At 50.7% G+C, this 20,650-nt stretch overlaps 10 protein-coding genes across 10 annotated transcripts; 4 read left to right on the top strand and 6 right to left on the bottom strand.

The window, feature by feature from the left end:
• Window positions 1-709: 709 nt before the first annotated feature.
• On the bottom strand, window positions 710-1,666 carry COCMIDRAFT_4567 (uncharacterized protein; the record flags this gene model as incomplete). The annotated part of the gene is made up of 1 exon (XM_007688897.1): window positions 710-1,666. The coding sequence occupies one exon, from the start codon at window positions 1,664-1,666 to the stop codon at window positions 710-712; it is 957 nt and encodes a 318-aa protein (XP_007687087.1).
• Window positions 1,667-4,843: 3,177 nt separating this feature from the next.
• On the top strand, window positions 4,844-6,152 carry COCMIDRAFT_92960 (uncharacterized protein; the record flags this gene model as incomplete). The annotated part of the gene is made up of 2 exons (XM_007688949.1): window positions 4,844-5,091; window positions 5,159-6,152. The coding sequence occupies 2 exons, from the start codon at window positions 4,844-4,846 to the stop codon at window positions 6,150-6,152; spliced, it is 1,242 nt and encodes a 413-aa protein (XP_007687139.1).
• Window positions 6,153-6,569: 417 nt separating this feature from the next.
• Window positions 6,570-8,143, bottom strand: COCMIDRAFT_36019 (uncharacterized protein; the record flags this gene model as incomplete). The annotated part of the gene is made up of 4 exons (XM_007688921.1): window positions 6,570-7,533; window positions 7,588-7,952; window positions 8,005-8,055; window positions 8,108-8,143. The coding sequence occupies 4 exons, from the start codon at window positions 8,141-8,143 to the stop codon at window positions 6,570-6,572; spliced, it is 1,416 nt and encodes a 471-aa protein (XP_007687111.1).
• Window positions 8,144-9,083: 940 nt separating this feature from the next.
• COCMIDRAFT_93059 (uncharacterized protein) lies at window positions 9,084-10,020 on the bottom strand (the record flags this gene model as incomplete). Its single annotated transcript, XM_007688948.1, has 3 exons — window positions 9,084-9,793; window positions 9,843-9,911; window positions 9,987-10,020. The coding sequence occupies 3 exons, from the start codon at window positions 10,018-10,020 to the stop codon at window positions 9,084-9,086; spliced, it is 813 nt and encodes a 270-aa protein (XP_007687138.1).
• A 473-nt stretch (window positions 10,021-10,493) lies between these two features.
• COCMIDRAFT_25609 (uncharacterized protein) lies at window positions 10,494-11,397 on the bottom strand (the record flags this gene model as incomplete). Its single annotated transcript, XM_007688906.1, has 3 exons — window positions 10,494-10,849; window positions 10,924-11,067; window positions 11,346-11,397. 3 exons carry the CDS (start codon window positions 11,395-11,397, stop codon window positions 10,494-10,496), a joined length of 552 nt encoding a protein of 183 aa, XP_007687096.1.
• Window positions 11,398-11,808: 411 nt separating this feature from the next.
• On the top strand, window positions 11,809-12,170 carry COCMIDRAFT_57341 (uncharacterized protein; the record flags this gene model as incomplete). The annotated part of the gene is made up of 2 exons (XM_007688947.1): window positions 11,809-11,859; window positions 11,955-12,170. Coding segments are annotated over 2 exons (267 nt in total), but the record flags the coding sequence as incomplete, so codon positions are not given.
• A 457-nt stretch (window positions 12,171-12,627) lies between these two features.
• On the bottom strand, window positions 12,628-18,041 carry COCMIDRAFT_93021 (uncharacterized protein; the record flags this gene model as incomplete). The annotated part of the gene is made up of 2 exons (XM_007688946.1): window positions 12,628-13,914; window positions 13,962-18,041. The coding sequence occupies 2 exons, from the start codon at window positions 18,039-18,041 to the stop codon at window positions 12,628-12,630; spliced, it is 5,367 nt and encodes a 1,788-aa protein (XP_007687136.1).
• A 215-nt stretch (window positions 18,042-18,256) lies between these two features.
• COCMIDRAFT_93007 (uncharacterized protein) lies at window positions 18,257-18,487 on the top strand (the record flags this gene model as incomplete). Its single annotated transcript, XM_007688945.1, has 1 exon — window positions 18,257-18,487. The coding sequence occupies one exon, from the start codon at window positions 18,257-18,259 to the stop codon at window positions 18,485-18,487; it is 231 nt and encodes a 76-aa protein (XP_007687135.1).
• An 81-nt stretch (window positions 18,488-18,568) lies between these two features.
• COCMIDRAFT_93087 (uncharacterized protein) lies at window positions 18,569-20,065 on the top strand (the record flags this gene model as incomplete). The annotated part of the gene is made up of 1 exon (XM_007688944.1): window positions 18,569-20,065. One exon carries the CDS (start codon window positions 18,569-18,571, stop codon window positions 20,063-20,065), a length of 1,497 nt encoding a protein of 498 aa, XP_007687134.1.
• An 80-nt stretch (window positions 20,066-20,145) lies between these two features.
• On the bottom strand, window positions 20,146-20,601 carry COCMIDRAFT_36014 (uncharacterized protein; the record flags this gene model as incomplete). Its single annotated transcript, XM_007688920.1, has 3 exons — window positions 20,146-20,200; window positions 20,247-20,347; window positions 20,416-20,601. The coding sequence occupies 3 exons, from the start codon at window positions 20,599-20,601 to the stop codon at window positions 20,146-20,148; spliced, it is 342 nt and encodes a 113-aa protein (XP_007687110.1).
• Window positions 20,602-20,650: the final 49 nt, after the last annotated feature.

Raw genomic sequence — 20,650 nt, 5'->3', positions numbered from 1 at the left:
ATATCAAGGCCTAATAACCTCACCTCTAAGATATATCGTGATAATAACTATTTGGCGTGGCTCTAGAGCCTCATTTATGAGGTTGTTTTGGTGAGGCCGCGCGTGCGCGAGGTGGTGGTGTGCGCGAGGTGGTGGGGCACGGTACTTTGCAAATGGATATATCGCAACACTCAGTCTATTATCTTTGCGTCCGGTATTTCAAGCTGTTTGTTGTAACATCCCAATCGAGCAAAAAAATAAGAGTTTCGAGAGTCGATTAGAATCGTGGGGATAAAGTGTCTTCGCCATGTGCTGCAAGACCTTCGCTCTCTATTTGGTGCGTTCATCCTTTGTCTTGCCACTTAATGTGCATCACTGCGTAGCGAGACATCCTGTGTGCCGAGACAGATAAGGGGTGTTTTAACCTCTAGCAACTAGAACACCTATACGCACGATGAGTATTATTATATTCTAATAAAACAATCTACCATAGCTACTAATGCTAAATGCCTGTAGTCTACTCTTCCTAAAAATTACCTTCGCATCGTTGCCTCCGCACTTAATTTAAACAGCGCTCTCTTCTATAGCGTAACTAACTTCTCTCCCTATAGCACCAATGTTAAGCGTTTATCGCTCTAAAGTTCTATAGAATATTCTTATCCGAGACTCAGAACTATCCTCTAATACTAGAAAATTACTATTAGCCCTATGCGCGCTGTTGCGGGCAGATTCATACGCCTTTGAAAATGCATATATTGTCCCCAGGCTTTGTGTTGTTGCTGTGCCAACCAAGCCCCGGCTTTCTTCTTGAAGCCCAGACAAAGCGATCACCGACAGTGGTGCAGAGGCAACGGAACCGCTCCCAGCTTGTCCGTACCTCTTCCGCTTTCTCGTATTCAGGGCTACTGCCATTTTTGATCCTCTCATCCATCAAATCAATAAGTGATTGGGGCGCTCTTCCGTTCTCTGCGTCCAATTCCAATAACAGGGCTGCACAGTACTTCTTGTACCTTTCCCCAACCAAATCTTCGCACCCGGCAAATTTTGCGCCACTTTTCAGAGATTTCGAATGGGCCTCAATGGATGCAAGATTGAAAAGATCGTCGCAAACGCTTTTGATTGTGTCGATGATTGCCCCTGCAATTTGAAGCTCGGAAAGAGATTGGAACTTGTATTTGGGCTCGAATAGGCGCCCACAAGCGTTAAAATGCGAAACGTGTAGAAGGCTGACTGGCAGGCAGTCCATATCGTAACAGGGTGCCCAAGAAGGTACGTTACAATGGCACCCACCACCAATGGCTCGGGTATAGGACAAAAGCACTAGACCAGAAAACTCCTTTAGTGCCCAGACGGCGAAGTCCACAAACATTTTCTGATGGCAGTAACGCCGGTCGCTATTCACAGGAAAGCGAATACCACCTGCGAGACCGTACAGCGCATACAGTCGGTCGTTCGGTACTGTCATTTCGAACCACTCTGTTTCGCGAAAGAGTTCCAGAACGTAGCCAGGGTTTCCACGGTGTTGATTCTGGCGTACATTGCGCTGCAATCGAACGATAGCGTGTAAATTGATAATATTCCTCATGGGGAATAGGTCCTCGTCCTGATGCTTCACCATGTACGAACGCATTTTTATTAGCACTTTGACGAGATCAGTCATAGGAACCGAATTGTTTCCAGCTACCATTGTAACATGTTGTGCTAAAGCAACTTCCTGAACAACCCACAGGCGCGTGAACCACGGAGCCCAAAAGATTGGTGCGATTGAATCCAGAGTTGTTCGGCAATCCAGGCTCTGGCTTCGTGCGGCTTGCTCCAAGTATCGAATCGCGTTCTCTCGGCTTTCATCAGCCCCCAACCACACCACCGTTTGACGAGCCTTTGTTTAGATCTCTCCCATGTGTTGTAGTTGTTCGTTCTTCTCATCGTTGTCATCTTGATTGATACAAACGGCGTCTACCCAAAGCCGTCTTTCCTGGTCCGAAATGCGCCAGGTGTCGCAACGCAGAAAACAGATTTGAGGTAACACGGAGGGTATTCCCTGCACAGTACACTCTCCTAGGATTGTCGCTACTCCCCCAGCAATAGGAGAGTGCTTCGAAATCCCTTCGACCTGATAGCCGTACGGGTTCAAGAGTGCATTCGACGCGATCGGTTCCTGTAGAGGGACTGAGGATTAGAATTCGGATCTCGCCCTTCTCTAGCCGACGGTACTCGTAGGAAGGCATTGCGGAGTAAGAAAAATGGTCAAAATACGATATGAGAGGCTACGAATAGTTGGCTCGTCGTAAGAAGGGTGGCACGGTGAGGAGTCGAGTCGAAGCTGCGTGAGATGCACACTATCAGGCTGAGCTGTACATCCAGACTGCGGCCTGTGACGGTGCTATTCTTCAGCTCGGCTACAAGTTAAACGAACACGAATCAAAGGTAGGAGTGGCGCACATGCAGCTCGAACAATGATATGTTGGCGTGAAGTGTATCAGCCGCACCATGGCCTGATCTTCTGAAATACTCTGTAAGCTCGCGCCTCTACCATACCCTCCACTGTATATAGAATCGTTCTTACTGAGAGTATCTCGTCCGTCTCTATCTTATTGTACCTGAAATAGAGTCGACCTACCCCTTTATTTGCCCTGCGCATCCACGATGGTGAAGACAAACTCCTTATCACGCCTCTAATGCTTATAGTGCTTATTCAAGGAGTCATTCGCTGTATGACTGTATAATAGCTGTATCTCTAAGATATGCAAATCCTTTCCACCTTTGCACGTGCTTGTAACGACGAATACTTACTCCGTTTACCGAAGCCTAGACTTAGATTTTAGTATTCTATATTATGCTAGCTAGTCTCTGTCTCCTGCTATGCCCACTATGTAAGACCTCTCTACCCCATTCATTACACGCTACCTAACTTATAATATTCGCCTTGAACGAGCTAAGGCAATATCTAGCTACTGCTTAGTATATATATTAGTTGCGATATGCTTAAGAAGTACGAGGACGTAGTGGATTAGATAAATAATTCGTAGCAGGTCTGTGGAGCTGTAGAGCGGCGTAATAGCTTATCTCTATAGTATGTAAGCTTTCGCGTTAGCTATAGTTGTGCATTGCACTTTATCTTGAAGCTACACGATGGCTGTATCGGAAGCTGATTGCGCCGTCCAGCCACACAGCCACAGATCCAGTATCAGTAGCGATAAATTATAGATAAGCTGCTTTAAGCTAGGTATGCGGGTCCTCCATCTAGCACTTCTAGCAGGCGGACTTAGAATTAGCATAAAAGCATGACAACCTCCTAAGCTTAAGCTTAGTACTTAGAATATAATTATTATATAATAAGCTATAAGTTGATAAAATTTTAATAAGATGTATAAGCTTCTAACGTATCTACTACTTACTAAAGTAAGGTAGTTATGTGACGCTTATACTAAATTATCGTAATTTATAGTAAGCAGAACCTGTTTCTAAAAGATTTTAAGAGTAAATAGACTTATAGTATGAAGCTAGTATCAAGAGAATATACATTCTTCTAACCTGTTGTTAAGTTTATTATATTAGGGAGTGTCTATGGCGTCTCGTCACGCAGGGTGTCTCGCTACGCAGGGATAGACGTTAGATCCTATTGTTATCCCGTATTGTTAGTTTGACGATACATCATACACGAAGACACACATCATACAGGACAGTGCCCACGTTATCTGTAATAATCACCCCTTGAGCCTTTTCTTCACAACACTATTCGCATTATCTTGATCTAAAAGTCGATGTCACTACTTGGCAGGTAGCAAAACTTGGCTCAAAAGTTTTTAAAAGAAAGCAAAACCACAGCAGCGCTCTTTGAGACCAAAGTTACGTGAGATTGCTCCTTATTATTTCTGACGTACAGTAAGTACTTATATACCGAACAACAAAGTGAAAGGGAAAGAAGCGCTGCGCTACCATGACGGGGAGATGCAGAATCCCGATCTCCGACCTGACGGTATACTATTTTAGTATTAGCGCAAGATGGGGGATAAGCCTCACTATCAGGTCAGGGTCCAATCACCCCTGACCACATGCATGCCAATCGACATTCCTTATCGTCCACGCGCGCGTCGTCACATGTCGTTGCACCGCCGACCGCCATGAAACGCCTCTCCGACTGGCGGCCGCCCACTCTAAGCAAGTAATGCACGTAGATCTCTCGCCTTGCTAACACCCAGCACTGACCCCGTCCAGCTACTGCGTGACCTTTGTGCCCAGCGTGATGCCTAAATCCCGCGCCTTGACTGGCCCTACCTCTTAACCCTTTCATCTCTCTCTCTCCTCCTTTCCAACATAGCTAAACACCGGTTTGCCTTTTCGTCCCAACCCCCTCCTCCTCCTTCATATACATACAGTGGTCTTTCATTTCTACGGGCCCTCACAGTCTAGCCAGTCGGATCGCAAGAGACCTGTCCATCGGCTACTCCGTTGGATCCACACGACCGCATTCGACGCGTACTACTCCCGTCGCTACGCGCTATACCATATATCCTGCGTAGACTAAACGACCGACCTTCCGCATCGAGGCACAGTCGTTATTTGCCATTTATCGAATCAGCGTCTGTAACGTCAAGTCGTGCAGGCACAACGGCCTGTCGTGACGGGAGCCAAAAGCAAGAAAGCTTGTCGTAGCTTGGTTGTACACCCGGTAGCCTTAATCTCTGCCTTGGACTTTGAGGGCTATCCTTGCCAGTAGTAGAAGGTGCCCAATTCAACAAAGAGGGATAGAAGGAATACGTGAAAAGTGGGAATCATGATCGACACTTTGGTAGATGCAGCAAGGGACGCAGTACATAATGCGGCTGCGTCGTCTGCAAATCTGGCGGCAGAATCGCCAACCATGCCTTCGCTCAGAACTCTAGGCAAGCTCGCCGTAGGCGGCGCACAGATTATCCTCGGTGGAGGCCAGCGCGTCATGGGTGATTTCACCCAGGCGTGCCCCAATGCGCAGTTGAGCTGCCACAACACGACTGCCGTGGAGAATCTATGCTGTTTCAACGCGCCCGGCGGCCAGCTGCTCCAGACACAATTTTGGGATGCGTCACCTGCTACCGGACCAGATGATAGCTGGACGATTCACGGGCTATGGTGCGTTTTTCCCCATTTCCTCCCCCTCAATCCTACACATCCAAGTATACTAACGCAATATCCCAAGGCCCGATCGCTGCGACGGCAGCTACGACGCAAGCTGCGACTCGACGCGCTCCTACTCCAACATCAGCGCGATCCTCAACTCCTTCGGCGCCACGGACCTCCTCGCCTACATGTCCACGTACTGGAAAGACTACAAGGGCCAGGACGAATCCTTCTGGTACCACGAGTGGGCCAAGCACGGCACCTGCATCTCGACGCTCGAGCCCGAATGCTACACGGAGCACAAGCCCACCGAGGAAGTCGTCGACTTCTTCCAAAAAACCGTCGACCTGTTCAAATCCCTGCCCAGCTACGACTGGCTCAAGGACGCAGGCATCGTGCCCAGCACCAGCCAAACGTACACATTCGACGCCATCCAAAAGGCCATCCAGGCAAAGCGCCCAGACGTAGAGGTCACGCTGGGATGTCGCTCGGGCGCCCTAAACGAGATTTGGTACCACTTTGACGTGCGCGGCAGTGTGCAGACGGGCGAGTTTGTGCCGTCGAATCCAGATGGCACCAAATCTACCTGCCCCAAATCCGGTATTCGATACTTGCCTAAGCACGGGAGTGGCGCGCAGCCTTCTCCCCCTACCATCACGACGACGACAACGGTGGCTGGTGGGAATCCCGCACCGACGGCTGCACCAGGCACTCCGTTTAGCGGGCGCGGCCAGTTGAATGTGGTTGTTGATGGGGCGAACAACGGATGTATTATTAGCAAGGGCACTTGGTACACGACTGGTACTTGTGCGACCTTCTCGGCTACCAAAGTTGGCGAGAATGGCTTTACGCTGTCGAGCTCAAAGGGCAACTGCGGCATTGTTGGTGGTGCGCTGGCGTGCGGTAACAATGTTCGCACTGCGACGGGCTTCACCAATGCGGATGGCTTGCTGGCTGCGGGTGGCAATGCCAACTGGAGCGCCGACAAGGTTGCGCGTGGAAGCACGCAGCAAACGGTGTATGCGGGTGGAGATCACTCTGCTACATTTAGCATTTCCTGGCAATCGGTCTAGATGATTGCCTGGATTTCTCTTTTTTTTTTCTCTTCCTTTATCCTCTTGATAGAATCGCATAAGCGAGCACAATGCATAGGCACGTCTGAATGAATCACAACCAAACAAACTGATTGAGCAAATAATCTCTTCTTCATTTTTGTAATGACCGCTGGTTAAGCAGCAATCTGGTCAGTGGACCAGCCAGGCCACTTTTACGAAAAAGTACTGCTCTTGCCGCCCAAGAGGCCTTCTTTTTTTTTTACATTGCAATACTGGTATCTTTCCTCCATTTCCATCTCATGACATCATCAATCACAAATATCGTACGAGCTGTTGAACACTCCGGTCCGGATTCTTTTGTTGAAACACCGTTGCCCATACCCCAAAAAAAACGCCGTCTTACGCCCTATAATCCCATTTTATACCACTCTGCCTTTAGACGGGCAGAGGGAAGGTGACAGCCCAGGCGGCAATCTCCTTCTTAAGGTCGTTGATCTCCTGGACCTCGCCAGAAGCAACCTTGCTCTTGAAGTCCTTGAGCTTGTTGTTCTCCGTGGGGAGCTCACTTTGGATCTTCTTGCACAGCTTGATGCAAGTGTCAATGTAGTTGGCAATCTTCTTGAAGTCCTCCTCGCCGAGACCACGAGAAGTCATGGCAGGGGCTCCGATACGGATACCCATGGGGGTAAGAGCGGACTTGTCACCAGGAGTGGTGTTCTTGTTGCAAGCAATGTTTACTTGCTCGAGAACAGCCTCGACACGTGCACCGTCGAGAGAGAAGGGCTTCAGGTCAAGGAGAACCATGTGGTTGTCGGTGCCGTCAGTGACGAGCTTGTAGCCCATTGACTTGAAAGCAACTTCGAGCGCCTTGGCGTTCTTGATGACTTGCTGTTGGTATTGCTTGAAGTCATCTGATTGAGCCTGCTTGAGGGCAACAGCCAGCGCAGTGATGGTGTGGTTGTGGGGGCCACCCTGGTGACCAGGGAAGACGGAGAAGTTGATGGGTCCCTCAAGGTCGTAGAGGGTCTCTTTGCCGGTCTTGGGGTCGGTCTTGCGTACACCCTTGCGGAAGAAGATCATGGCACCACGGGGACCACGGAGAGACTTGTGGGTAGTGGTTGTGACAATGTCGCAGTACTCGAAAGGTGACTTGTTGACACCAGCAGCAATGAGACCAGAGATGTGAGCCATGTCCATGAGGAGGTAGCAACCGACCTTGTCAGCAATCTCACGCATGCGCTTGTAGTCAATCTCACGGCAGTAGGCAGAAGTACCGGCGACAAGAACCTTGGGGCGGTACATGAGGGCGTTTTGCTCGAGCTGGTCATAGTCGATGAGGCCGGTGTCGAGGTTGACGCGGTAGGGGAAGGTCTCAAAGTATGTGGAAACGGCTGAGATCCTACAAGTTGTTAGCTTTCATTCAATGCGTATGAACCTGGTTGTGAATACGCACTTCCTCTGGGGTGTTTGGTAGCCGTGGCTCAAATGTCCACCGTGGGGCAGGTCAAGACCCATGAGCCTGTCATGTGGCCTCATAATGGCCTGGTAAGCCTGCAGGTTTGCCGGGCTACCGCTCAAGCATTGAACGTTGACACCCCACTTCTCGGGGTCCAAGCGGAAGGTCTCAAGGGCACGCTTTTGGCAGAGTAGCTCGATCGAGTCGATGTGCTCATTACCGCCGTAGTAGCGGGCACCGGGGTAGCCCTCGGAGTATTTGTTGGACATGGGTGAGCCGAGCGCATCAAAGACGGCGCGGGAGGTAACGTTCTCCGAGGCGATCAGAAGAATGGATTCGCGTTGACGCTGGATTTCCTTCTCCTGTAATAATAGTTAGCAGACTGTTTGAAGGACGAATTACTGCTGGACTTGCCATGATCTGAGCGACCTCCTGGTCGGTGTCCACAAGGGACTTCTCCATGAGCTGTGGCGAGTTAGCATCGAGTACATTGTCTTTGAAGTGAGAGGCGACATACGTCCTGGTGGGACTTTGGAAGCGCGTAGTTAGACATGATGTGCGGTAGGATGTGAGAGAATGAAGGTGAGGGGTTGAAGAAAAGAGGAGAAAAAAAAAGATGAGTAGACGCAGCGCGAGATTTTAAGCTTTTCGACAGTCGGAGTACCTGTAGTTCCATTCATCTAACCCCCACCAAATTTTTGGACACCGATAGGATGCCCTAGTCTCATTTAGGAATAGCGCCAACATGCCAGCAATCGTGCAGCCGGTCGTCGGAGCGAATCGGACATACTTTGCGGCGAGAAAGGGTGAAAAAAAGTGTCATTAATTCTGCTCTGTCAATCGGAGATTGACTTGGTAATGAGAAATGTTCCGTTTTTGGGTCGTACAAGTCACACTGGGCAGGGTTCTGCAGCCCTGCCTTTTCCCCGCGTTTTGCCCCTCACACCATGCGAAAACATCCCGGATGCGCATCACAAAGGCAATTCTTATGTCGCAGTTGAATTGCCTCAACATAGAGTTTCAATCACCCGAGAGCTTATTGACAAAGGGTGTGCAGTCCTGTATTATTATCCCGTTACAGATATATCACCCATGATATGGCTCGAGTTTCTTGATTTGACATGTCAGATTCTCATTCTCTCATTTACTACATAGATACAATCCATCTCAGCGTCCATTTTGATTTCAATCATTCCCCCTATTCATTTAACATTTCTCGCCGAGCCTCAACTCGCCTTCATGGATCAAATCGATCTGATGCAAAAAAAAAAAAACACAAAAACCACTCCCTTCTCAACGCCGGGTATGCCACAAAAATCGTTCTACGCAGCGAACTGCTTTCGCGTCGCAAGGGAAAAAAAAAGGGTATGTAATAACTGAGCAGAAGAAGCAAAGGCCGAATCGAGCCGGCATCGAATTACATAATCGCACCAACAAAATGCTCGTCTTTCGGAAATTATGTTGCGAATACATTCGCAGTCGCATCAATGGCCTTAGTCATTGTCGGTGAGGCGGTCGAGGACAATGATGCTGAGGATCATGACAAGCAACCCAATGGTCACAATGATGAGCAGCACAAAGCCGAACCAACCAAGGACCATGGCAGATGTGCCGACACCAGACTTGACGCTACCGTTGCCGAGATCTTGCACGATTGTTGCAGCAGCGACCGAGGCGGTATGTTGCCATAAGACGGAGACGAGGACGAAGATGGACGAGATGAAGATGAGAGCGAGAGCGACCTGAGAGACGGGCCTGGAGGGGAAAGGCTTGACGTCGACGTCGGATCCAGTTCGCTCGTCTCTCTCCTCGTGCCATCCGGGGAAAGTGGCGAGGAGGATGAAGGTGAAGAAGGCGAGAATGATGGCGACGATGAGGAGGTAAGGGAAAACGACGGCATCTTTGAAGGTAGCGGCTACCCACACAAGGTTGAGGGGGTCCTGGTCGACAGACACGTTGTCGACAAGGGCAGTGGCGTTGTTGGAACAAATGAAACCACCGCCATCACGGTTGATGCAAATGCCAAAGTAGCCGACACGAACACCGAGCTGGGCGTTGCCGACAATGTTTGCAATGGCGGCTGTGACGCCAGGGTCGACCTGCTCGGGTGCGTAGGTGGGAGTGAATTGTTCGTACCACATGGAGATGAGGAAGATGCCGGGAATGAGGGGAGATGTGGATGAGCATCCTGCCAGTAGCAAAGCTGCGGATTGTTAGTTTTGGTCGCATGGAATGTTCCGGTCTCGACGTACAGAGCAATATTATCGCAATGGCGATGAGAATCATGAGAACATGGTGAAAGCCAAGAAACGGTATTAACCCTGATGTTTGTTAGTTTTGATCACCCCCCTTTTTTTTTCCAATTCTCTCTCTCTCTCGGTCGGAGGGGAACGTACGTTGCATGCTAACGGCGAACCGGAGGTTTGCCATTGTGAAGATGTGTGTTCTTCAATTGCCTCTAGTGGGCGTTGTGGTGGTAGTTGGTCTCCCTGCGCCCCCAGAGGGCCGGGTGATGCGAGCGGCGGGATGCACTCAGACAATTGCTGAAGAGTGTTGCGCTCTCATAAGCGGGTGGTCGAGTGCAAGCGGCGGTGGAGTTGTGTCAAGAGTATAAAAGTTATTAAATGGCGGTCGGCGGTACTCTTGGCTTAGCCCGTCTTGCAGCGCTGGTCTGGATATGCACTGTGACAAGAATGGTCAGATGTCTCCTGTGTAGAGAGAGAAAAAAGGTGTGTGTGAGTGAGTGTAGGAGGTGGGTAGCGTGGAGTGTGACTTCTCTGGATGACTGCAGTAAAAGGTAGTTTTGCTGCTGGGGAAATGGTGAGGTTGGGTGTGTGGCTGGGAGGTGGTTGGAGGCTGCATCAACACGGCGGAAACTGTAGCAACCACCTGGAACGCCAACGTCATGCCCCGGACCCGGCCCACAACCAATCATCCCGCGCGCTATCGTAGATGGGGAGACTGGTTTTCTGCATACGGGCCAGCCGCCGGCGTGTTCCTGCATTAGACCCTCGTGCTTCATGTCCATACCCAGCCTCTGCATTTCCCCCAGCGACGTGGCGGCTTGCGTACGGCATCCGCCTCGGCCCACCCAGCAAGCCAGCGACCGCTCTTTCGCAAGCCCGGCCCCACGAGTACAAACTCCCCTCAGGCGCGCCGCTGTATACAGAGTGCTGCGCGCGACGCGCTCCCCAACAGCGCATACCGCCATTGCTTGGAATCCGTTTGTTGAAGTCCGACCGCACGCCAGTGTGTGGCGCTATGCGATAACTAAGCGAGTGGTGGTGTACCTTGCTCTGTGCTTTTGCGCCCACCGCCTCATGTATTCCACACGTGGTGCCTTCATCCTAATGCTAACACAGTCCCCCAGACGCGTCCGGCTGCCGGCTGCCGGGGGGGCGTCAAGAGTGTGAGTGGTTACCCGGCGACCCTGCAGCGCCCATCTGATCTGGAATCGCTTTTCCCACATGGCAGATGCTGCAAACAAGTAAGCAAGCAAGCAAGCAAGCAAGCAATGGGTGCTGTTAGTTTAAAAATTGGCAGAGGCTTGACCGCGCACCTTGCACGCGGGAACGTGACGAGAGTGACGTCATCAGAGTATCCGACGCAGGGACCAGTAATCCTACACGCCGAAGCCTATCGTAACGCAATAGTAGTAGTCATCGCCATTTGTAGTATACTATGCTCGTATTACTTGCCAGGACATAGTCGGCTTCTATATACACAATACTCAAGCACGTCGACATATTACTTACAGCCCTGACATCTGAGCAGCTTACAGCCAACCCGTCCCCCATGTGCCCCCATAACTTGCTTTCACTTCTCGCCACCCGTCTTCACCCCCCCATCCCTGCTTCTCAGCCCGTCTTGCAATGTAACCCAAGCAGCTAAACACACTCTGTCAAGACACCATCTCGAATCTTGCTTCATATCGCCCCAAGTCACGAGCTGAAAATGACGTTGGCGACACATCGCTCCTGTAGCCACGCCGTCACCACCCAAGCACCTTCTCAGTGCATATCCAATCTTCTTGCTGTAGACTGTAGATGGCAACCACCAAACATGACGTAAATGATCAAGTAAAGAAGGTGTCCAAAATGCATATAAACACCCCTTTTGCTCCACTGTAAATCCTCCATCACAACTACATCTCCAAACAACCATCTTCACAACCCTATACACAACCCCAAACCCCACCAACCACCCAAATCCTCCACCATGACCGACGCATTCCGCAAAGACACCCACACCAAGCTTGGCGAGGCCATGGTACGTCTATCCCCCCCCTCCCTTGTCCCCTTAATCCCCCTTTCCTTACCCCCTTCCACCCAAAACCCCTCCCCAAACTAACCCCACATTACCAGCAACCCCAATCCACCAAATCCACCAGCACAAAGATCAAAGAGTCCCTCACGGGCACCGCCGACAAAGTGGCCCGCGAAGCCCAACCCGACTCGTCCAAGACGCACACGCAATCGACCATGGACAAGCTGGGCCGCTCCAAGGACAACAACGTGCACGGTTCCACGGGCGGCAGCATTGTGGATAAGACGAAGAGTGCGCTGGGATTGGGACATCACCATGGTACTACTACCTCTACTACTGGTACGCACAGCCATGGTGGGTTGTAAATTACCACAACCTACCCTATCCTACCCTACTGTAATGTGGATTGGGCCAAGTTGTTGTAGATGGAGGTGTTATTAGATACCTTTTACATGTTTCCCCTACTGGCGCTTTCACGGTTAATGTCTTAATGTCCTCATGAATACTATTCTTCTTCTTGGAGGAAAAAAAAAGAGATTATGGTTCGTTGGTGCATGGTGCCTATGTGAATGCAGATACTCCTGTAACAATGCAATCATGCTATGGTATGACTAGATGAAGTAAAGAGGGATGGGGGGGGTATTCAGTTGTGCAAAACAAAAAAGCAAAACAGACCAGTGGAGACGGACATTGCATCGCCCCTTGCAGAACTTACACTACATGGCAAATCGAAACATAGTGCCCACCATTCTCTAATTCTTATCGACCCCATCAGGTAGGCATGGCCATGATGGATCCCCATCCACCACCTGTCGGCCCCCCGCCTCCGCCTCTGCTAACACCTCCTCCACCTCCACCCCTGGGCCGACTACTGGCCCCTGCAGAAGCCCTACTGCTAGACCCCCTAGCCGCACGCTTCTTGACCCCGCCAAAGTTCTTGTTATTACCAAAGTTTCCCGATGTCCTCTTCTTGAATGTCCCCTTCTTCTTGTACCCCGATCTTGCCGCCGGTGCTTTGGCTGCAGCCTTGGATACGGGAGCTGCTCTCCCGCCCAGCTGCGTGTATCGGTTGTTGAATTCTGCAACCTCTGGGTTTGGAGCGTGGCTGAAGTGATGACTTGTGTGTACTTCGCCATCGTCGTCGTCGCCGTCATCGTCGTAATCGAGATCGCCGTAGGATGAGTCGTCGCCGAACTCTTCGGCGTTAGGGACATCTACTTCCTCTACATCATCATCGTCGTCGTCACCGCAAAGGTCTACAACAAGTCGGTGGTTCTGGTCATCCACTTCCTCGTCATCGTCGTTATCATCATTGTCATCATCGTCAATCTCATAGACGGTCCGAGAGCTTTGAGCTTGCTTGTTGCGAAGCTGGGGATTGCGAGGAACCGGTGTGTCGTCTCCGTAAAAGTTCCTCGTATTGTTGATCAACTTCAAGAATGACTTGCCGTAACGATCTACCATCTCGGGTCGGATGCCTGGTATCATCTTCATTTCGTCGAGATTTCGTGGCAGATCAAGACCCATTTCACGAAGCACCGTATCTGTGAAGATGGCCTCGCGGTGACCCTTTCTTTCTTGTATGCTTGTTCTCATCCTCTTAGCCCCGGTCATGAAATCTCTCAAGACATCGCTTTGCAGCTCAGTGAGCTCGGCAGTCCTCTGGTCTGTAGTGATGGGAGTTCCAAGTTTTTTCGCTTTCGTTGCTTTTAATGGCCTAGCCTCACGTACTGGTGCAAAGCCATCATTGTCGCCAACGAAACCGTCGGCTTGGAAACTACGATTGGCGGGTTTGCGAGTAGGATGACGTGGTGCATCAAAGACATCTTCATCATCGTCGTCGTCATCCTGGTTGTAAGCAAATGACCTTATCTTTTGCTTATTCCCATGCACAGGAGAATCGACATTGGTTGATGGGAACTGTGTTTGCTGTTTCTTCGCCTTCTTCGCAGCAGGCGCTTTTGAAGATGGCTTCGCAGATGCTTTGTGTGGTGAGGAGCGTACTTGCAACTTCAGCTGCTTCCGCTTAGTTTCGTAGTCGTTGCGTGTCGAAGCAGGCTAAGAACGTTAATAGTTGAAATATGCATCAAACATAGAATACATACGTGTAGGTAGCTGGTCGCAAAGCCAACCTTGTTCACCTTGCTCTTCTCTTTAAGATCACCAGCGTCTAGCAGTTGTTGAAAGATGCGCTCATTGTCACCCCTTTCTAGGTCCTTACCGTAGCCCCATCCATATTCTTCCAATCCAGCACTCTTGATCTTGGCACCGCCAGCACCACGGAAGGCATCTACGCATTGGTGCATTGTGACATTGTCCTCATGAACCTGGCTGACAAGCTTAATGGCCATGGCAGCGTATTCGGTAAGGTCCTTTGTAATGAACGTGGCATCCGACCGGCAGTTGTCACATGTCGAGTTGCACTTTGAGGGATCGAACGCTTCACTAAAGTATCCGAGCACTTGAGCGCGTCGACAGTCGGCTTTGTTCTCGCAGTATTGAATCACAGTTCGCAGCATGTCGCTTAGTCGTTGCTTCTGTTCTCTGCTGCCCTCGCCCTCATCAATCATCTTGCGCAAGATCCTCGAGTCTGCATACTGGTAGTACAGGTAGCACTCTGAGCGCTTACCATCACGACCAGCACGTCCAGTCTCTTGATAATAGCCTTCCAAACTCTTTGGTAGCGAGTGGTGAATGACATATCGTACATCGGCTTTGTCAATACCCATACCAAAGGCGATTGTGGCCACGATGACATGATACTCGTTCTTCTGCCATTTGCGTTGGACGTCAGACCGATCGGTCGAGTCCATTCCGGCATGGTAATGGTAGGCACGGATACCCATCTCAGATAGCTTTTGGGCTACTTGCTCGCAGCTCTTCCGTGAGAGGCAGTAGATAATACCAGACTTTCCGACATATCGCTCCTTGATCAAATCCGCGATATTGTTGATAATGCCTTTTGCTTTCGGTAACACTTCATAGGACAGATTGGGGCGATTGAAGCTTTGGGAGAATTCCTGGCAACCTTGGATACCAAGATTGGATACCACATCGGAACGGACAAGTTTGGTAGCAGTTGCAGTCAGCGCAAGCACCGGAACTCCGGGAAATTGTCGAACAACGTCTCCAAGTGCTTTGTAGTCTGGTCGGAAATCATGACCCCATTGGCTGACACAATGTGCCTCGTCGATGACAATCCTGGCAAGGTTGCCCCCAGAATGCAATTGCTGGAAAGCGTTGATCATCCTCTGGTTTTTGCTAAGCATCTCGGGTGTCACGTAGAGTATCTGGACGAACTGCTGAGGATTCCTTTCGCGTAAGCCGTCCATGATCATTTTCTTCTGAGCTGCGGTTGATTCTCCATTAATGAGGAATGCCTGCATGCCGAAACGCTGTCTGCAAGCCTCGACTTGGTCTTCCATCAAACTCAATAGCGGAGAAACAACTAGGGTAACCCCATGTGTCTTGCCTGAAGCGATAACCGAGGGAAGCTGGTAGCAGAGCGACTTTCCTCCTCCGGTAGGCATCAGCACAAAGCAGTGTTTACCTGCTAGGGTGGTGTTAATAGTCTCCAATTGCCCAGGCCGGAAACCTCTCAAACCGAACCGACGAATGAGTGCCGCTCTCAGATCTTGGGACCAAGGAAAGTTCATTCCGGGGTGATTCTTGGCCGGCATGTTCAGTTGCGGCTTCTTCGGTGATGCTTGTTGATTCTGTTTTGGCGCGGCTTTGTTCGGGGAAGCCTCACGGAATACCTCGCGAGTGTTCGTTGACGGGAGGGCTCCTGTCCGTTCACCTTTCCAATTGAAGTTGCCTGGTACCTGATTCTCGATGTTGTTGATTTCGTGGAGGAATTCATCGTCGTCCGCGCCAAACTCGTCATCGTCACTTACCTCAATGGGTTGATGGAGCTCACCCATGTGATGAGTAAACAGGCTCTCGTCTTCCTCAAATTCCATGTCTTCGAAGTCATCAGGCATATCATGATGGGTTGCTGGCTTTGACTTTTTCGGAGAACGCCGGTGTTCTGGCGTCTCAGGTATGCGGTGAGATCGATCTTTTGGCACGTGGTTGTGCATTCCTGTCGCACCGTTTTCAGTGCGGGAACGAATACCAAGATCTAGAGGGGGTAGCGGAGAGGCAGCCACCTGTTCCTCAGCGAATCGTATGCGACGAGTCGGTGTAAACACTTCTTCAACAACAGTGTCGCCGTGCTTAGGGTACTGTGTTTGAGGGATCCGATTTGGCCCTGATTCCTTTGAATCATCAAATGATGGTCGCACTGGGCTTGTTTGAGTTGACTGGATAACCACGTTGCGGCTGCTCTTCGACTCTGCCTTTACGACAGACTTGGGTTGCTGCTTGATGGCCGCCAGATCCAGCAGGTAATACATTTGGATCTGGATGTCCTCGATCATCTTGAAGAGTCTGCTGAGAGTTTCACCGTCTGCTGCGTCAAACTGACCCATGTCCAAGTCGTCTTCAAGTTTTTGCTTCACCTTTTGCCGCTCGTTCACAAGGTCACTATGCTTGGTCTTCAAGACTATCAACTGCTCTACCGCATCCTTCCGTGAGCGAGCGCGTCCCATCCTTTCTTGTTCGCTAGGGTCAGGTATACCATGCTCGGAGATATGGGCAACAAAGGCAGCACGGGCATCTTCCCATGCCAAACTCGCCGTGTTGAGATGGCTTTGCAACCTTTGACCCTCTGTTTTCAAGAATGCATCGATAGTGCTTTTGATGGCATTCTTCTTTTCCTTTGACAATTCTGACGAGCTTGGGATAGGCTTGATGGGCGCGGATACTGGTAGAGGTGCAGATTTGGTATTTTTCTTAGGGGATTGCGACTTCGCTGGGGTAGGAATGGAGTCTTGCTCAGGTTGGTATGGACTAGGACTTCGCAAGGCCTTCACTGGAGAGCGTATGGGTAGCTGTGTCTGGCTCGCAGGCCCAGCTGGATTTGACACTGGCGTCTTTTCACGTAGCCTTTTTCTCGGAGGCGTGGGTGATTTTGTCCGAGCTTGAGTGTCAATGTCCATCTCATCTATCGCACCAAAGTCTTCGTCTTCAGAGTCCATCACCGCATGCTCAATTCTCTTAGTAGTAGGCGCGCGCATACGTTCCGATTTAGGTACCGCAACTTCGGCTGCGCAAGGCCTGGTCTTGCTAGGCGCAGGGCTACGAGTCTGCTTCCCCATTTTGCGGGCTGGAGCATTTTCTGAAGGCACACGGCTTAACGGTTTGCGTTTGCGCGGTTGTGTAGACGCCGCCTGCTCTGCCTCTGCTATCCGTCGCTCCTCCTCTTCTATTTGTAACATTGCCTCCATATCGTCGTCCTCAGCATCCGCAGCTTGCTCTGGTGAGGACTTTGCACCCCCTGCGACAATCGAATATGGTGGAGGCGGACTATCCGGGGCCATGACAATGTCCTCGATATCAGGAAACTCGTCATCGTCGTCGTCGGGCTCTGGGGCGAGCGTAGGGTCTGCTCGAATCGGCCTGGGAGACTTGGCGTGCCGGAGGTCTGCCTCGAACTCGTCGCTCTTCCGTTTTCGTCCTTTGGGGGTGCGCATTGGAACTGGCGAAGAGGGAATCGCATCATCTCCAGTAAGGTCAATGGAGTCAACATCAATAGGCTCCATGCGACTCATTCCAGCAGTGCCATATTGTGAAGCAGGTACTTCCATGTGTCCGCTGATCGTCCTCGAAGTTGTCGGTGGATCTCGAGTGCGTTCCGAATTGGCCCTTCCCGGCTCTGCTGTGGTGTTCTTCTCATTCCTTGCCCTGCTTGGGGACGCCGAGTATGATACATGATCTGGTAACCCCGCTACAATGAGTCTGGGTTTCCCGCTTGCCGGCGTAGCCCTCAGTCTTGCCATATCCGAGCTCGTACCCTCAGCCTCTGGAGGGTTGTGTATATCGATTGGCCTCGTTGGAGCGAGACTGCGGGGTAGGACGGGTCTAGCGGTTTGAGGTGCTGATGGGGGCGCTGGCACGGAGGCAGGTTGGGGTTCATTGTATGCCGTCTGCGTGTCTGAGTGCGAAGAATGTTGCAGTGAGATTGTCGCCGAACTCGTAGGCTCAGCGCCGGCTTCGTATGCCACGAGCGATGATGCGGGAGGAATAAATGGCTTCTCGTTAACCAACCACTGGAGGTGTTTACTAAGATTGTTCCGAGGCATGAGAGCGTCGCATCGTCGGTGTGGGAATCCGCATCGATGTTTTACACGTGCATCCACAGCAGCGTCACGTTTTAATGGGCGTGGTGTGGCGACATCACCATCCGCATCCTTGACCGTGTTGTGCTAAGTCCGCAACACGCGCCGCGCTACTAGCGCCAAATCACGTGCGGGCATCGCCTTAGATTAGGATCTAGCAGTCTCTATTACATATTATCATGGACAACAATGGCACCATCACGCCTTCGGTCTCGGCAACCTCTGACATTCAACCGCATCCTGAAAATTCCTGCATGTGTGTCGTTAGAGTGTCACCTGCAAAGCCATGGATTGCTTCCAGTAGGCTTGTAAGCTGGCCTTATTCGGAATTAGGCATCCTTCGGCCTCAGCGAACCGTCGTAGTAAGAGTCATGTGTTCTTGTACCACTCACGTCTTCACACCACGGTAGGCAGCAGAGTTCTTTTCTTAGGCACGTCGCAATCACACCGCCATCCCAGAGATTGTTTGCAAGCAACGCCAGTCCAAAGCCATGGAAGTCCAAAGCCAAGAAATATTCAACCAGCTCGCTGTGGAGATTGCAGAAATACACGTGCATCCACCACCTGAGAACGTCCTTCCATCTGGCGATACATTGAGCAGTGCTCGTTCCAAGCTCCAAACCCATCTTCCCACTAAGGGAGTAGGTCTTGAAGAAAGCATACGGCACCTACGCCAAGACCTAGTTCCAGCATTCAACGCCTCTTCTCGCTCCCCTAATTACTACGGCTTCGTAACTGGTGGAGTCAACCAGGCAGCGGCCCTTGCCGACAACCTAGTCACAGCATTTGACCAGAACGTGCAAGTGCACTTGCCCAATGAGACCATTGCCACAGATGTGGAGGACCGGGCACTGTCTTTGCTTTGCGAGCTGCTGAACTTCGAGCCCTCGCAATGGCCTCATCGTATCTTCACTACGGGTGCTACAGCAGCCAATGTTTTAGGGCTCGCTTGTGGACGGGAATATGTGATTGCTGAAGCTTCCGCACACCGTACCGATGCCGAGAACAGCGTTGGCGAAATTGGTATCGTAGAAGCTATGCGCAGAGCTGGCATCGACGACATCCAAATCTTGACTACTGTACCACACTCATCATTAAGCAAAGCTGCAAGCATTCTGGGGCTTGGGCGAGCAAGTGTCAAGTGTCTAGGTTGCTCAGATGCACCGCACAAATTTGACATGCAGCTACTCAAAAAGTCACTGGAACTACCGGGTGCTGCATCAATAGTCGTGGTATCAGCTTCGGAAGTCAATACAGGCGTCTTCGCTACGTCAGGACCAGAAGAGATGCAAGAACTTCGTAAGCTGTGTGACATGCATGGGGCATGGATACACGCCGATGGCGCATTCGGTCTTTTCGGTCGGATCCTTTCGTCCCCTGCCCACTCTTCTATTATAGAAGCATGTGCCGACCTGGAACTGGCAGATTCAATAACCGGTGATGGACACAAACTCCTCAACGTGCCCTATGACTGTGGCTTCTTTCTTTCCAGACACCGCGCCATGGCTGAACGTGTATTCCAAAATCCCAACGCTGCCTATCTCGCATCTGGTAACGGCCCCGATACCATCATGTCACCACTGAACATTGGCCTGGAGAACTCTAGGCGTTTCAGAGCTTTGCCGGTGTATGCGAGCTTGGTGGCATATGGAAGGGACGGATACCGAGATATGCTTGAGCGCCAAATCCAATTGGCACGTGGAATTGCCCAACATATTCTGGAAAGCAGCCAGTACGAGCTGCTTCCCCAGGAAGCAGCTCCTCATGAGGATATTTTGAGCGGAATTTTCATCATCGTGCTGTTCCGTGCAAAGGATGAGGAGCTTAACAAGCAACTCGTTGATAAAATTAAGGCAACAAGGAAAATTTACGTTTCGGGCACTTCGTGGGAAGGAAGGCCGGCATGTCGTTTCGCAATATCAAACTGGATGACGGATGTTGAAAGGGATTTACCAGTCATTAAACAGGTATTACGGGACATTGCTTAGGAAAAGAACTCCTTATCATCCTACATAAATCCAGTCTTGCTATATATAATAAATCAGTGCCGTGTGAAACACCAACCTCCTCAAATGTCTTCAATCTTATACACCTCGTATGCAACCTCCTCATATGGATGTGCTCTGCTTCAGTCAATATTTTTCTACTTTACCGCATAGGTGAACTCACTTTTTCAGTGCTTCGACAGCCTTGACGGCTGCATCGCGCCCTAGACATAGCGTCTCTACTCTGTATTCATCAGCCTCTTCCAGCTCGCCAACTTTCCCGATCTGTCCAAGTATCATCAGCCTCCTGCTTTGGTTCTGTACAGGTATATAAAAAGTCCAACACAACTTACATTTGGATTGGCAGCATCACCAGGCCTGAACTGTCCGGTGCCCCTGGTACAGAAGCATACCTCGGTATATCCACCCGGACCTGGGTAACGTCCTGCACCAGCGCTGAAAACAGCGGTCTTGCAAGCGCTCAGTGCCGAGGGAGGCACGAAGAAGACAAGCTTGAACTTTTGGAGAGCGGATGTCATGGGGGCAGGTATAGCAAGATGGTATGAAAGAGCAGGGTAATGTTTTTGG

This window comes from Bipolaris oryzae (genome assembly GCF_000523455.1).
Source record: "Bipolaris oryzae ATCC 44560 unplaced genomic scaffold scaffold_49, whole genome shotgun sequence".
In the NCBI taxonomy this organism is placed as follows: Eukaryota; Fungi; Ascomycota; class Dothideomycetes; order Pleosporales; family Pleosporaceae; genus Bipolaris; species Bipolaris oryzae.
Note: the sequence above shows the minus strand (reverse complement) of the source record. Positions and strands in the feature narration are given on the sequence as shown.